This window comes from Callospermophilus lateralis, chromosome 10 (genome assembly GCF_048772815.1).
Source record: "Callospermophilus lateralis isolate mCalLat2 chromosome 10, mCalLat2.hap1, whole genome shotgun sequence".
Lineage (NCBI taxonomy): Eukaryota > Metazoa > Chordata > Mammalia > Rodentia > Sciuridae > Callospermophilus > Callospermophilus lateralis.
The window spans coordinates 48,207,288-48,224,880 of NC_135314.1; the positions used below are offsets into that span (position 1 = coordinate 48,207,288).

General features: G+C 34.2%; 1 protein-coding gene across 1 annotated transcript in view; it reads right to left on the reverse strand.

Annotated features, from left to right (window-relative positions):
• Positions 1–3,153: 3,153 nt before the first annotated feature.
• Fgf12 (fibroblast growth factor 12) overlaps positions 3,154–17,593 on the reverse strand; it is a 231,206-nt gene continuing 216,766 nt past the window's right edge. Inside the window, exons 4-5 of the mRNA XM_076868197.2 lie at positions 15,904–16,102; positions 3,154–3,272 (exon numbers count right to left, since the gene is read on the reverse strand). Coding sequence (XP_076724312.1) covers positions 3,154–3,272; positions 15,904–16,102 — 318 coding nt within the window. The remainder of the gene's footprint in view (positions 3,273–15,903; positions 16,103–17,593) is intronic.

Here is a 17,593-nt window from a genome sequence, read left to right on the forward strand (position 1 = left end):
CATTACATTGATGTCTCTTTATTGTGCCAATCCATAATGGCTTAAAAATGTTCTATGACTTTCATATGTATAATCAAAACCAAAATTATTACTATGATGAAGAATAGGATGGCTTGGGGGTCTTCCAGTTTTCTGGAGCACAAAAATCTTAAAACTACCAAATGGAACTTCAGAATGACTTATTTCTATACTTTGAACTTAATTTTAAAATCAAGTTACATATATTAATCAGAAAGATGTTTTGCAGGACTCTCAAAAGTTTTGTTTTCATTCTCAAGTCTATTGATTTTGAAACATATTACAGTAAGAATTTACAGTAACCATGTCTTAATTTATATCTTACATACACAATTTCAAAGCTTTACTAAAAGCCATACTTTTCCTGGGAATCTCCCAGGGCATTTTTCTAAAAACTTTTTCCACTTGAAGGAGAAGATAGATGAGTTAAAGACCCCAAAATTAGAACAATGAAAAGTCAAAGTAATTAATAATTATTATTTGGAATAAAACGGAAAAACAAAGTATTAAAACGGACTCATTTTTGAAAGAAAAAGACAATTATAGTTTTATATTTCATAATAATTTCAAAACTTAGTGAATAATGACTGCAATAGGTTTTAATGTATTGTCAAAAAAGCAGCAGTCAAGTAAACCTTTACCCTGAGCTCTGAACCACCATTTTTCTCAGGTTTATTCTGTAAAAGAAATGAGTTGAAAATAAGAAAAACTAATTTCTAGAGCATTTCATTGCAGTGAACATGTGCTTAATATGATATGGAGGAAATACAATACTCAGATTGGGTGGTTGGAACTCTGCTTCTTAACTGGTCTCAGGAAAGAGACAGATGTGGGTCTGCATGACAAATAATGGGTAGTCACTGTAAGCAGAGAAAGGAATGTTGTTGGAGATTCCTATTTCTGTCATAATTTTCATAATTAACTGGATTAAATATATTGTCATGAAATCACCAGTGTAAGTAATTGTGAATTCTGTCCTTTGTTTTACTTGTGAAACCATTGCATGTGTTACTGATGAGACCATGTGCGTTACTACAGAAGCTCCGGCCGTTTCATGCTAAAAGAGCTTGTGAACCATTTCATTGAAGCCTCTTTTTTATTTTTTCAAAGAAAATAAAGCTTTGTGCTTGGGATTTGTTTGGTCCTGGAAGTGACAGGGGTCTTGTATTGAACCAAGAGTGACAAAGAAGATATACCAGGATTTGCATTTTTTTTTAAACAGGGTATTCTTTTCCTAGAAGAGTGACATATCATTTTTTTCTAAAAAATTAAATGCACTTATTTGTTACTTTCCAGATATTTTGATTAAACAAATATCCTTTGAAAATGTGTATTCAAAATCCTTGCCTAGTTGCATAATGTTTATTCTTTCCAATTGATTAGGCAAATTCCTCCTTTTTTTTTTTTTCTGGTAACTTCCTGATAACATAAATAGGATACTTGGTGAAGGACAAGAACCACTATTGAAGAATAATGATCATGTGGAGTGAGGGAAACTACATTGACCTTGAAAGAATACAGCAATCAATGGCAAGGTTGGAAGTGAGGACCTAGAGCTGCAAAGTGTATATATTTTAGGGAGTCATATTTGGAACAAGACATGCTGGACAGTAGAGATATAGGAGAAGTTACATGCTAAGTCTTCTCATTAATAATATCCATAAATCTGCATACATTTTTAAACATTCTGTTTTGTTTTATTTTGTTGAAATTTGGATGTCTCTACATCATTTCTGATTTGTAGGGCTAAGTAGAACTATTTATTCCAATGCAATTGTACAACTTTCATTTCTTGGCTAATATTTTTGTCTAATACTTTAATTTTCCTATTGTGTGTTTGCTTGCTCTTACACTGAGTTCTTTTTCATTCCTTTAAGCCACTCCCAGTTCAGTCCCTTGGAGCCATAGCTGATAATTCCATAACTGTTTCTCCATGTCACCTGAAAATTCAGTGTACAAATAGTACCCACTGTCTTCTAAGCTACAGATTTATTGTCAACTGGACTTATAAATGAGGATATATATCAACAAACAGTCCACCAGGTTCATAAGACGGTAAGCTAGGAATTCACAGCCTTGCCTCCCATTTTCTCATACAGTTTGGAAAATGCTATATACATAAAACTTCAACAAGGTACAAAGGGGAAATACATTGACCCATTTCTTGAACTTATTTCTTTATGTGAAACCCATCTCTCTTTCCTGCTGCAAGATATGGTACAAAACTCTCTAAGACAACTAGACATGTACCTCTACTCTCCAAGGTGTCCAAAATGCAAAAAAAAAAATAAAAAATAAAAAATAAGAACAAATGTAAGAGTATTAGGACAAGAATGTTTTCTAAATGACTAAAAAATAAAATAATATCTTGTATTAATACCTTTAATAAAAATATATTCTCTTAGGAGAATTTGAAACTCTTATTTATAAAGGAATTTATAAGTCAACTAATACCATTAGATTCAATACAAGACTAATCTTTTGCCAAAAAAAAAAACCAATATTAATAGGTTTAAGAGTAATTTTTTGAAGTTTTCCTTGATGTTGAGTGTTCCTGGCTATACACCTTACAGGCATTAGAAAAGTATAATTCACATGTTCAATTTCATGGCTAAAAAAAAAAAAATAGTAGAGAAAGTATGTAATTGTGTGTCAATTCTAGATGTCTAAAACAAGCAAACAAACAAAAAACCCCAACATTAAACAAAACACATATCACAGCATTATCAAAAGTTTAAGCCATTTAGAATCTAACATCAGTTCGTGAGTTCAAGTCTCAAAAACCCTTTCCTTCTAGGTAACTTCTTTTCATCTTTATTGTAGTTATTTATGAAGTAGCCCTCTATTAATAACAACACAGTTTGATGTTTGTGGAGTCCTGATTTATTTTTCCTTTGCTTTTATGTAGGCTAATCTTTGTGCATGTGAATTTTCTACCACATTGCAACAGGCAAGCTTTGGTTCACTTTTCTCGTTTTACACAAAGGAAGATTTTGAGTGCAGAATCTTAGCTACTAGGTCCTGCATTGCCATTTTATTTTTTCTCTCCTTGGGTGGATTATTGGAAGGACATGGGGAAAGGGAAGGAAAGAGTTAGGGAAGGGATAAGAGAGGGAAGAAGGGAAGAGTTCTCAGCTATGTTGAATCTTGATTCACGACTTTGCCTCCATTCATGGTTGGTGTTCCAGAACTTTTCCTCGAACGTCCTTGTTTTTCTCCAATTTCGTGTAGTGATGGTTCCCTGTACATACACACTGGAAAGCAAAATGACAATAATTACTTATGATAATGAACATCAATTTTGCTTCAATAATCACTGACGTTCCTCCCCATTGTGAAAGGGTTTTAGTTTGAGGTGTAGTGGCTATCCCTGGTTCTCTTCCAGTTCTATCAGTCATAACCTTTTAAACCTTCTTCTATTGTAGTATGTAGGTTCTTTCAGTTTTCTGATGGATAAGGTTGGAGTCTTTACAGCCTCCTAACCTATATAATAGGATTTCTATCCAGAGTTAGGGGAGAAATTGGAGGTAGAGCATTTGAAGTTAGAAGTAGCATTTTGCTTTTTTGGTCCATTTTCTGCAATTTAGTTTGGGAAGGGAAAAATATTTACTGACATGCTCCTAACCTTGACCTAACCACTGTAAGAATCATGACATTGTTGTGTGAAACTGAACTTTTAGTTCCAAATTTAAGGACATCCTATAAGAAATGATAATGGAGAGGAGAGAGAAGAGGAAAGAACATGAATCAATTACTCTGATTACCCCAGATTTTCTTTGCCTAAATTAAGGGACACAGCCCATGATTTTTTAGTTATTCATCAATAGGGAATGTGATTATGCAACCATGAGATTTCATTTTGCATCTATTTAATGGTCCTTTTCTCCTCTCTGCTTTGTCTAACTCTAAAGCCCAGTCTGCAAACTAGCATGGCTGTTGTGAGATTATTGCAACAGAACAATGTTTTCCAATTTATAGTTATTCTCCTAAGATAGGATCAATCAGCATATTGAATCCATTTTTGCTTCATTAGACTGTTGCGAGTTAGACAAAACTGACTGTATAAGATATATTTCACTGACATATCAGGAATTATTATTTCATCCTTCATTTTGGAAAAACAGCTAAGCATCTACATTTATTCAAGCATCATTCGATGACTTAATAATTGGATGCTATTTCCCACATAACATAGTTTCCTCCCTTAGGCTTGAAAGGTTAAGAGTACAAGTTTGGAAGTCATACTACCTGGATCCCCATCTTTTATTAAGCCACCTTCTTGCTCCCTGCTCAATAAATCAAATAGGTATTTGAATTGCTTTATTCTTCCTTAGGAAAAAAATTGGATGCTTAGATAAAGCAAACTAAGGTCATTCTAGGAATTGTATGCAAATACAAAAAAAAAAAAAAAAAAAGAAAAGGACAAAAGGACAGAAAGAGAACAAGATCTTTATCAAACTTACAGATTAAATTTAATTTTTTATGCTTCAACTTTCATTCTTATTTACAGCTCTGGAATTCAATAATATATGTAAGTTAAGAAGGGGTGTAAACCTCAATAAAATTTTAGAACTAAAACATAATCAAAATAGCATAATTCATTTAGAATGCAAAAAAGAAAGGAAAAAGCATTTTTTTGTGTAATACAACTGCCTTTGATAGCTGTATAAATTCTGAATTGCACAAAATAAATGCCAAACAACATACAAGAGAAAAACGATGCATAAGTGTTCGATAAAGTTCACTGTAAGTCCAAACTGTCAACCAAAACCTCTGTAATGAAAATAACAACCACGATGATGATCCCTTGAAAGATCCATCATTTTGAAGTATTCAAAGACATTTAAAATTGATTAAGTCATTTGATAATAGACCTATAAATACTGTAGGTAAGAAATTATCATCTTTATTTTTTCAAACATAAAAGAGCCTAAATGTCTTCCCTAAGGCTAGATTGGGAACAGGCAGAGACAGGATAAGAATGCAGGGTTTCAAAGATCAGTAAGCCAGTGAAGCTGTAATTCATCAAATAAAGTACAAATGACTGCCTTATATTAGTTTAAAAGTTTTCAACCTCATATTAATCAGTATGTGAGCTGGCCTTACCTTTACTAAATATTTTAATGTCATCAAGCAATGATAACAATAAAAACTAGTACAGCATGGCTTTTATCAAAGAAAGAAAGAAAGAGTGAGCAAGTATGTGGAGAAATTAAAATCCATGTGGATTGCCTATGTGGCATCTTTACTTGGACTTCTTAATACGTTCTTTTGTCACACTATTACAGACAGTGAAATCTACTTTTCTACTCTTCCCCATTTTAATATATAGCACCCGGTTGTTCTTGCCCAAAACTTAAGTGTCATCACTGTCTTCTCTCTTTACCTAACAACCTACACTCTATCCATTAGTATGCTCCCTCTGCTCTGACTTCTAAATAAATCCAAAGTCATTCTTTCTACCTGCGGCTATAAAGCCCTAAGGAGAAGCTACCATCATCTTGTCTAAGATCCTGGCCAATTTCCTTACAATCTTGCTCCAAATCTGTAATGACTTCCAAACACATTAGCCACAATATCCAAAGTCCTCAAGGAGGCTACCAGGTCTTATTTTATCTGGTTCCTGCCTCTACATATTCTGCCCTTCCCCATTTAATCAATCCATTCCAGTCACATGACCCTTCTTGCTCACAAGTGACAAGTTTGGATTACATCAGGGTCTTTGGAAACAATTTTGCCTGGAAACTTCTCTCACATCTTTTCATGGTTTACTTATTAAATTTCATTGAGATTCCATTCAAATGTAATTAATCCGTGTCATATTTCCTGAGAGGTTTACCTTGACCTCCCTATGTAAAACTGCCACACTTTTCCCCTTTAAATCTAATATCTAATGGTGTGTTTAAATATTTGCTCCTCTATTTATTGTTCATTTATGTGTTTATCGATTTATGCCTTTCTAGATATAAATGCCATGAAATAAACCCACAAATAAAAAACCTTTCTCTTAAGTACCACAGCATCCCTGTTAGTTAGAACTGTGAAGGATGCTCAGTGAGTGTTCTGTGATTATTTTGCAAAGGAATACCCTTATCTACTATCTTCGGTGGCTCACTACAGAAGATGATAGCTGGAGTAAAGCTTAACTTTCTTTCACTTTTAATGTCAGTGAATCTTTACTTTCTCTAAAGTTCTAAACTTGGGCTGACTGCCCTAAACTGTACCAGTACACAGGTAGAACAGATGATTTTGAAAGAATACAGCAATGAACATCATGTGATAATTTACATTTATCTAGCTTCTCTAGTTTATTGATATCTGGATAAACAAGTAATATGTCTCATCTTCATAGAAATAAAAAAAATCAATGGCAAATAAAATAAAACAGGAAAATTAACAACATCCCTTTCTTTCCCCCATATGACCTATGGTAAATTGTAGCCTAGAAAACAAAGGAGAGTCTGAGAAGCATAGCATCTAATGATTCCATAACTCAGTGTTTCTCAAAGTGTGTCCACTGACCTGCCAGCAGCAAGAGCAGTACCTACAACTTTAAGAACTTTAAATTACTGGACCAGCCCGGATATATAGAATTAAAAACTCAGAGGATGAAGTCCAGAAATTTATGCTTAAACAAGCCCTGCATGTGATTCTGGTTCACATTCAACTTGTAGAGCTGCTCTCTTTAATGCTTATATGAAAATCACTTATTGCTCTCTAAAAAACTACATATTTGTCCATATGTCTTGCCTCTGCAGATCCTAATTTACAACAAAAACACACACAACAACTGATAAAGAAGCACAATGAATAACTCTATATAATGACAAAGCCTATTCTCTTACACACACACACACACACACACACACACACACACACCCTTACATTCTTGTTAGAAAAAAGCAGGAGGTCTAAAGTTAAAAGGCAACAGTTCTGGCCATAGCTTTTGCCTCCTTCTAGCCCTAAGGACTTCAGTGAGTTATTTAACCTCTCTTAAGTTTAGATTCCTTATGTTTAAAATAGGAACAATAGGGCTGGGGATGTGGCACAGAGTGTGTGCCTCACGTGCACAAGGTCCTGGGTTCAATCTCTAGCACCATAAAAAATAAGTAAAATAAAAATAGGAACAATAAATATTAATCTGCATATTTTAATGGTTTTGGCGACTCTCAAGTGACAATCCGATTAGGGGAACAGGTTGAAAATAACAATGTGCTATGTGAATGGAATTTAAAGTAGTAGAGCTGCTACTAATTATTACTTCTATGTGGCTGCTGAATTCTTGACAGAGTATTTTAAAGCAAAGTCCCAGGTAGAACTAGGTATAAATCTTTGTAAGTCCATGTTTCTCTGTAGAGAGAGTTGGACCACCTGTGGGCTGGGCCATTGCCATTGTTGCTGTCAGGTTCTGTTTTCTAATGGAATCAATATAATTTCTGTCTTGAATGAAACTTAGAAATTATGCACTCGAAGAACCCTCATCCTCTATCAGTGTCCATGAAAAAAATGAAATATGATTAATTTTTTATTACTACCAATTTAATCAAATTTTCCTTGGCCCTCTGTAATTTCTCAGAAATGGAAAGGTTAGATTGCTCTGTTAGTTAATGCACCATTAAAGATATTTAATTGTCTTAATAGCAGATCATAGAAGGAATTAACATGAAGCAATTTCACGCCTTAATTAATGTCACAAGGAATCCCTTTGGAACTGTAGGAGAATTTTAGTGCTGCTTTGGAAGCAATACACCATAAGAATGTACCCAGTATGGCATAAATATTTATTACAAAGAGTTAACAGACATTGTAAACAAAAAGATCCCTATCTTCATTTAGAAAGAGAGCAGAAACAATATTTGGTGTAGAAGAGGGAGAGGAAGAAGAGTTTTATTAAAGACTAAATTTAGAAATCAGCAAAAGTTGCTTTGAACGAGTTGAAATGATGTGCAGGAAGAAGGTATCATAGGCCAGCAGAGATCCAGAATTAAAAGATGGAGAGAGCTAAAGCTAATGTTTTCTCTGTCACTAAAGGGATCAGCATTATTTGAGGTCCTGCTTTGTAATTTCTGTTTTTCTTTTTTAGAATAGCTGGTTCCAAAAGAAAATTTGGAGACAATCTACTGAGTTCTCATCCTAGATAATTAAAATAAAAATATCAAAATAAAATTGCCATTATTGTCTTCCCAATTGGGGCTTTACAACATAATGACTCCTGATTTGTTCTGTTCTTTTTACCTTATTACATAGTTGTTGAAGGGATTATTGTTTTCCCTCCAGATCCAATTTTCTTTCCCTTTAATACTTCAATGACAAGCCTCACAGCATTTCTAAAATACATAAGACAGGAAGACAAAGACCATTTTTTTCCCGGGAAAAAAATGGAAATAGACAACTTGCATTTGATCTGACAAAATTTTTCTGAGAAATTGAGCTGTCTTTCAATGTTTAATTTTCATTTTATTTCTATGAAATGGATGGAATTTATAATTGACTTCACCTTCAGAGATGAATGAGGATGGAAAGATAAATCATTTCCTCAAAATGACTTAGTAAATCATTTCCAAAAGTTTGATCAGAAAAATCAGAATTTCTTTATTCTTGGTTATTTGATGTCTATTAGGTTACTCTTTCTCAGTGATCAATTTAGGAAATAATTGGAATTATCTCTACTAAACTTCATATAGTAATTTAATCCAGAACTTAAAACATACCTATCTTAATAATTACTAGAAACTTTAAACTGTAATATTTTAATATATTTAATTCCATGGTATCAGAGAGAGATTTTATGAAGTTTAATCCAATACGTTGATTACAATTATTTGAATAAATTTAAATTGCCTATGACTAGATTTGATCAAAAGAAGCCCCAAAGTGCCAAATTCAGTTCAGAACACATTCTCAAATATGGTTGGCATCAGAATCTCTCAGACAATTTTTTTCAACCTGTAGACTTCTAGGTCATACCTAAACTCGATAAATTAGCTCACAAAAGTTTGATCCTTCTGTAGAGATGACTCTCAGTTAATAGATACTGATCTTAATTTGGAAATATCTTTCTTTCTCCAGGACTCAGTCCTGTAAGCTTAAGTCTTTGGAAAGTGCACAAATTCTTTTCAGGGAGAAGGAACTTGATTCTGAATACTCAACCACCTGCAGAAGCTGTGTAATGAGCGTCTGGAAGGAAGAGGGAGGAGAAAAGGAGGAGATGGTACTGTGTTCTTTTTAAAAGTGTATTTGGCTGCTGTATCTGATGATAGAGAGGAGGTCACCAGCAAGACAACTTAAATCTGGGGGAGTTATTTCTTTCTGGTGTGAACAATGCTCTGAAAGGGCAGAACTGAGAATCACCAAGCCTGAGCTGTTGTCTTGAATTCCTAGGGAGGGAATCTGTGTAAGTAGCGGTTGATGTGCAGTGTTCATGGTAATGGGCTTAAATATCAAGTCTATCCATCCTTTGAACAGATGCCCCTGCAACCCCTAATTAACACCTCCTGTGTTCTAAACACCAGATGAGGAATGAAAGAGTGAAATGGGCTGGTGGATAATTATCACTTTATCTCTAGGACTTAAAGAGCCTCAAACTGGTAAAGGTTAATTTTGGGAATTTGACATTCAAAATGAAACACCAGTAGAACTGGGATAAAATCAGAGATGTTTGGGGGGGAAGACATAAGTGAAAAAACAAAAACAAAATAACACCTTTAACTTTTTCTCTACCAAGGGACTATTTCCCTTCAGAAAGGAGTAGCTCACTTACTATGAAGTATTGGACTCTACTAGGGTGTTGACAGTTTAGTAGTGGGATTAGGGGTTTACACCAATTCCTTTAAAAAAAAATGAAAATAAAATAATCAACAACGTTTTGGTTAAATAACAATATAAATAAGCTTTTATGGAGCTATTATTTTATATTTCTTGTATAAAGCATCTTCAAGTTATGTGTTTTATAATTTGCTTGAGGAAAGAAAATTATCTAAAACCTTCTTTAAAGACATGAGTTATGGGGAGAATGCCTTTCATCCTGATTTTTATCAGAAAGAAAGAAAATAAGAAAGAAAGAAAACAAAAAGAAAGAGTGAGTCAAATCACACTTTTTTTGGAATATCTCATCAAATTGTACTTTTTTGTTCAATAATTTAATAAAGGAAATTTTTTGACTATTTTTTTGTGTAAATTCATGATTTCACACTAAAGACTGACACACAATGTCACTAAATTTTAGAAATAATCTAGTCTAAATTCTGGAAAAGGAAAACTGATAGAATTCATCAGGAATAAAAGCAAAGTCTTCCTAGTTCTTTTTTAAAATTGATTCATTTATTTATTTTAATTAGGTGTATGTGACAGCAGAATGCATTTTGATTTATTGTATGCAATTGCAGAACAACTTTGCATTTCTCTGGTTGTACATGATGTACTGTTTCAGCATATGTGCAGTCATACATGTACCTAGGGTAATAATGTCCATCTCATTCCACCATATTTCCTGAACCCTCTTTTCTTATTCTTTCTTGTCCACATGGCTTTCCATGAACTTTCCTATCTGATCATCCACCAATATACATTTTCCTAATCACGTTGGATGTACCTGTCTCAATTCTGAGTGGTTTAGATCTAGCTTATATCAAGGTACAGCATTTCTGCTTTGCTTTCTGACTTTCCTGAGTATCTGCATATTCATAGGCTTATTTCAGATGCAAGGAGAGTATAGTGTTGGGGTTAGGTGCATATGCCTAGGTATTGGACTTTCAGATTGACAAACTCAATTTTGTACTTTTCTAGCCCTGTGATCTTGGACAAGTTACTTAATTACTTTAAATATTAGTCTCCTCACCTGTAAAATAAGAATAATGACAAAGGGCTGTTGTCAAGTTGTACAGAGATAGAGTACACAGCCTTCCTAGAAAAAATGTTAGATTGATAAATTATAAATAGAAGGGTTAAGACTAAGAGGAATGGTAATAATAGCAGTGGTGAGAATAGTTTTAGTATCCCTTCAGGGAGATACTAAACAGCATATTGCCTAACAGAAATTCAAACATATTTCATAATATTGGAAATTCAATTATATCAAATAAAACTGCATAGAATATCATTAGGTCATTGTTCATATTTTTTGTATGATGATGATGATATCAAAGCACATATAAGGTATAAAAGAACTAACCAATTTTATGTATATCAAGTAAATTATAAGAGCATGAGGTCTCCATTAATCTCTGGGGACTCTTACTTCTAAGGGGAAGGTATATTTCAGATCAAAATAAAGAGAAGCAATTAGTAGACATTTATATTTCCTAGGTCCCATGATACTAAATTTAAGTTAATCCCAGAACCTTTCTCAGGCTGCAGCCCTTCTCCTTGGTCTTCATGGAGGTAAAGCACTTCATTCTAAGGTCCGAATGCTTTGGCTTGAATTCTGGCTCTACCTAGCTGCATGATTTAGGAAAAATTGCTTAATGTCTCTGTGCTTTATTTTCAACTTTTGTAAGTGGACACAATAGTTGAAGCTAATTTGTGGAAATGGAATGAAAATTGAGACAATAATTGAAGCATATTTAGAGGAGTACTTCTGAAAATTAAGCATTTACATAACTGGTAACTAATATTGTTCACAAAATTGAACCTTGTTCTCCAAGATAAATGGCAGAGATATTTATAGAGAATTAAAAGATCTTTGGTCTTACAGAGACCCTGCATACAATAGAGGAAAAAGTAGGCCCAAATCTTCATCATGTCAGATTAGGCCCTGACTTCCTTAACAAGACTCCTACAGAGAAAGAAATAAAATCAAGAATCAATAAATGGGATGGATTCAAACTTAAAACCTTCTTCTAAGCAAAATAAACAATCAATAAGGTGAAGAGAGCCTAGATTTTGAGAGCAATTTTTGCCAATTGTGTATCAGATAGAGCACTAATCTCTAGGATATATAAAGAACTCAAAAAACTTAACACCCCCCAAAATAAACAATCCAATCAATAAATGGGGTAAGGAGCTGAACAGACACTTCTTAGAAGATTTAAAATTGATCAACAAATATATGAAAAAATGTTCAATATCTCTAGTAATTAGAGAAATGCAAATCAAAACTACTCTTAAGATTTCATCTCACACCAGTCAGAATGGCAGTTATCGAAAATACAAACAACATTAAGTGTCAGCAAGGATGTGGAGGGAAAGGCACACTCATACATTGCTGATGGGACTACGAATCAGTGCAACCAGTCTGGAATGCAGTATGGAGAATACTTAGAAAACTTGGGATAGAACCACCATTTGACCCAGCTATACCACTCCTCAGTCTATACCCAAAGGACTTAAAAGTAGCATACTATAATGATGCAGCCATATCAATGTTTATAGCAGCTCAATTCACAATAGCTAAATGGTGGAATCAATCTAGATAGTCCTTCAATAAATGAATGGATAAAGAAACTGTGGTATATTTACACAATGAAATATTACTCAACATTAAAACAGAATAAACATTATGGCATTTTCAAGTAAATGGATGGAGTTGGAGAATATCATGCTAAGTGTAGTAAACCAATCCCATACAACCAAAGGCCGAATGTTCTGATAATTGAATGCTGATCCATAATGAGAAGCGGGGCATGAGAAGAAGGGACTTTGATTGGACAAAGGGAAGGGAAGGGAGGGAGAGGCCATGGGGGCAGGAAAGATGGTGGAATGAGATAGATATCATTACCCTAGGTATATGTATGACTGCACATATGGTGCAACACTACATCAAGTACAACCAGAAAAATGACAGGTTGTGCTGTAATTGCATACAATGAATTAAAATGCATTCTGCTGTTGTATATATCTAATTAGAATTAATCAGTAAATTAATTAATTTTTAAAAAAGATATTTGGTCTAAATCAATTGAGCTTTTTATCTTCAAAAGTGATTCTTCTCATCACATTCTTTATACTTCACACCTAAGTTTTCATTGCCACAAATGAAAAAAAAAAAAAAGGACCTTGGAAGTAAATCCAGGTATTAGTGAATCTAATTTAGAATGAACTTAATTTTTTCCCAGAACAAGATGAAAATCATTATAAAGCATTGGTAAATAAGAAAAAATTAAAACAATCAACTAAAAGATGTAAATAAGCACATTAGGAAATCAGAGATATTCTGATGCTTCATCAAATGATGCAAGACTAAAAGCAGAAGTTGTTACCCAATTCCACCATTGTTCTAAAATAACTGAATACATATTTGGTATGTAGCCATCAAGAACCGAGGCTACATGCTTAGCTTCCCTCTGCTTGAATCTGACTGCCTGTCTAGGTTGTGGACTGTGTGTATATCATATGGCAGATACTGGAGATCATTTTTTAAAAGAAAACAGGCACAGACTTTTGATTCTGTCTTCTTTCATTCTTCCTCCACTTTCTGATTATGATAAAGATGGGGACAAGGGCACGCCCAGGACCAGTGTGCCTGCTTGTGGCAATAGTGCAGCACACAGTTCTACACAACATATTAGGAAGACAGGCACTAAAACCTGGATGCAGCCATGCTTCCTAACAATTGGGAAGCCTCATACCATCCCTGGACAGCTGGTCTTTAGATTTGGCTTATAAGAGAAATTGTATGATTATTGATGTAAGCTGTGTGTTGTGCAAAGCACTTAATTCTCATGGTTAGGAATATCGGGTTGTCTCTTTCCACATCTGTATCAAAATGTAGTCATAAACAGAATTAAAGCAGTTCTGGAACTAGAAACATAATCATCATAATTTTTTTTGCATATGTACACATGGTCACCCAGGACCAAATTGTTATAATCATGAGCATTGGTTACAGGTTTTTTTCCTTTGGCTGGGGTTGGTGGGAGGGGTTCAGTATAAAATGTATTATCCATATAAGGAATAAATAAAACATGAATCTTTGTCGTCACGCTTCCTTGAATTTTCCAAAGATTGTTAATGACCATGTACTACTTTCATAAGTACAAAAATATCAGCTTAAATGCAAAAAAAAAAAAGATGCAAGAGTTGAAAGCATAATTTGTCAAAAATGATTCTTAAGAATCAGTACATTTTCCCATGGGAACATGATCAACTCCTTAAGTACCTTCTGCCTGACCTTACAAGGCAGGCACTTCCTGCCTCTTCTCACTGCTCCTGGAGTGTTTCTCTCTGAGTGTTCCTCTCCTCTCATCTCAAATTCTGTGAACCTGGCCTAGTGCTAAAGATATCCTTGAATATCATTTTCTCATTAATATCTTCCTTTTAGTGGAAGCCATAGTTCTTTCTCTAAATCCCAGTATCAATTCCCACAGCATGAAATAAATTTTTTTCCACTCTACCATTGTGAACATATTTCATATCTCCATGAATATTATAACATTCTCTGGAGCATGTAGTTCTTTCTACTTTGTCTTTATATTTATCTACTTGTTCATTTGTTCATTCACATGTTCACTTATCCAGTTCTCAACTCCTGACTGAATATCTCTTTATGACACGACAGATATTTTATAAGACACAGGGGTATAAGAAAAAAATAAAATAGGTTTTGTTCATTCAGAGAATGAGCTAACCATGAACAAGAGGCAACAGAGGGGCAATGAGTAAATTTTATACAAAAGAATCATTTCTAAGGGAGAGAAATATATACAATGATTGGAAGGCAGAAGGCTTAATTCTTGAAGAAAGCCAGGGAGACTGCCACAGAAGTAGAGATTCTTGAATTAATTTGTACAAGGGTTGATTGACATTTTTCTGGCAGATGAGATGAGTGGGTTGACACTGGAACAGGGCATGGACAGTATGAATTCCATAATAGTGATGATCCATTGCAAGAAAAAGGAAAGTTTAGTTTTGTAGGCCTAAAGATACAAGATGCAAGGAGAGATCTGAGAGGGACTAGGAGCTATAATGTCACATTCCACCCAGTACTTTGAACAGAATATTGACTTAACAGATATTTGTTGACTGTTGCAGTCATATCTACTATATATTCTGCAGCAAGCCTTGTGGATTCTGCTCCACTGACTGAGCCTTATGAGATATTTTATGGTTTAGCAAATCAGACTGAGAGTTGCAACACACCTAATTATGGAACTTTTAAGGAAAATCATAGTTGACCAAATTGGGTTTATTACACTCCTCACTTTGAAAAGTGGATACTATATCAAAGGATCAAGGAAAGAAGTGATAGGCTCCACTGGGAAAGATACAATTTAATGGTGATCACAGAAAATATTGCACTGTTTTCTTTCCTTAAAAACCAAAGAAAAATTAAGACCCTATGTTATTATATTTGCTTATAGAAATGTAGAAATTAGTACATAAATGTATCTCTAAAAACCTTTTGCAAATTTTAAAGCACTGTAATAATATTATTGATTTTTTTCAAGGGTATAGTCCGAAAAATTAAAATACTATGTTCAACATATTTTTTTTCCTAAGTACCAAAGGAGTGTGGTAGGTTTCTTTTTTCCTTCTTCTTCTTCTTTTTGGTTCTAAAGATTGAACCCAGGTATGCTTAACCATGGAGCAATATCCTTAGCCCTTTTTAAATTTTTAATATTTTATTTAAGACATGGTCTCAAATAGTTGCTTAGGGCCTCACTAAACTGCTGAGACTGACCTAGCGTTGAACTTTCAATCCTCCTGCCTCAGCTTCCTGAGTCACTAGGATCATAGGCGCACACTACTATGCCCAGATTGATAGGATTCTTTATTCTTTTTTTCTTTCTTTCTTTATTGATGGGAAAAGGTACTCATGTGTACTCTGATATTTTGTTCTCATCTGTTGCTTTATAGACAGACAGACAGACCCTAGAGAATTAGCAAAGAGTGGAATTGTTTTCAACACACATATCAGGGTCCAAAAAATTAAAGTAGTTAGTTTCATACCTTCAATAGGTTTTGGTACAAAATGTGAAGAGGGCTTGGTTTTCTTCACTCTGTTTCCCTTCATAATTTGACCTTCTTTATTGAGTCCCAGAAACCATGCTCGGCCTGATTCTTGCTGGCGATACAGTGTGGAAGAATAAATCACATAGTAGTTTTCAAACACAGATTCCTTAAATTTGCATTCTGGGGTAAAAACATCCTGCAGGGAAGGAAAAAAAAGAAATGTAAAAAAGAGAAAGGTTGAAAAATGAATCAGCAAATGCGAAATAAACTCCACTCCACTTGGAATACAGGTTCTCTGTAAAGAACTGGAGAGAGGTGACTGCACATAATTTCAGGAGCATTAGTATAAATCTTTATTGTACAAAACCAAGAAACAAGATTTCCTTTCTAACCAATTTTCACTTCAGAGAAAACAACTGCTGAGCTGTGAGTCCCACATTGGGCCAGAATCACTAAAGACTGCAGCCAAGTCCAAATTCTGATAATAATGTTTTTTGCAAATTGAAGCACTTAGCCATTTCTAATTTTAGTGACCCTTAGCATGTGGATAAAGTAGACTTTATCCCTGGAAGTCAAAATCAAATGCAACCACAGCAAACACAGGTACATGAAATGTTTTGAAGGGGACCACTATGCCTGTACAAGAATCTGGTATACAGCCAAAGATTGTTCCATGAACTTAACAAGATGCTACCACTTTGCCCAATACAAATAATTTTCCCTGTAGCTTATTAATCAAAACCTCAGATACAAAAACCTCGGGAATAAGCAGTAGAAAAAAGTACTACTATGTAATCGTATATTTAACCCTGTGAAGAACTTTCCACAGCTGTATGATTTTATGTTTTCACTAGCAAGATGTATCAAGAGTTTCTCTACATTCTCACCAGAACTTTTTAGTAGTCATTTTTGTAAAGATGCAGTTAATGCATGATTTGATAATCCTACTTTTAGGTATAAGCCTAAGAGAAATAAAACATGTCCACACAAAAAAATAAATATATTTTCATAGCATCATTATTCATACTGTGCAAACGACCCAATTAGCTCTTAACTGATGAATAGATAAAGAACACACGGTCTGGTCATACAATTTAATTTTATCCATCCACAAAAAGGAATGAATTATTGACTCATGACAATATGGAGAAACCTAGGAACATATGCTAAGTGGAAGAAGACAGACACAAGGGCCACACATTGTTTGACTGCATTTAATATGAAATGTTCAGAATACAAAATCCAGAGATGAAAAGAAATGGATGTCAAGGGCAAGGGGTGGCTGTGCAGATAAATGGGTAGTGACTGTTTTCTGGAGAGATGAAATTTTTCTGGGATTAGACAGTGGTGATGTTTTCAAAAATTTGTGAATATACTAAAAAACACTGAAGTATATACTTTTATATGTGGATTTTCATGATATATGAATCATGTCTCAGTAAAAAAGAAGAATTGGAGAAACAAGAGACTAGAGAAGGTGAGGGAAAACAATGACAACATTGCACAGTTCTTATCTGGTAGCAGCACAGGACTTAACAATGAACCTGGGTGTTGGAAAATAGGCTCTTCTATGGCCTTGTCTGCATTGCTAGAACAGAGTTTAATCACTGCCAAATATAGGGATTGAAGTGATAAAGATTCAATTTACAAAATGTCCTACATTGTTTTGCATTACTGTAATGAAATA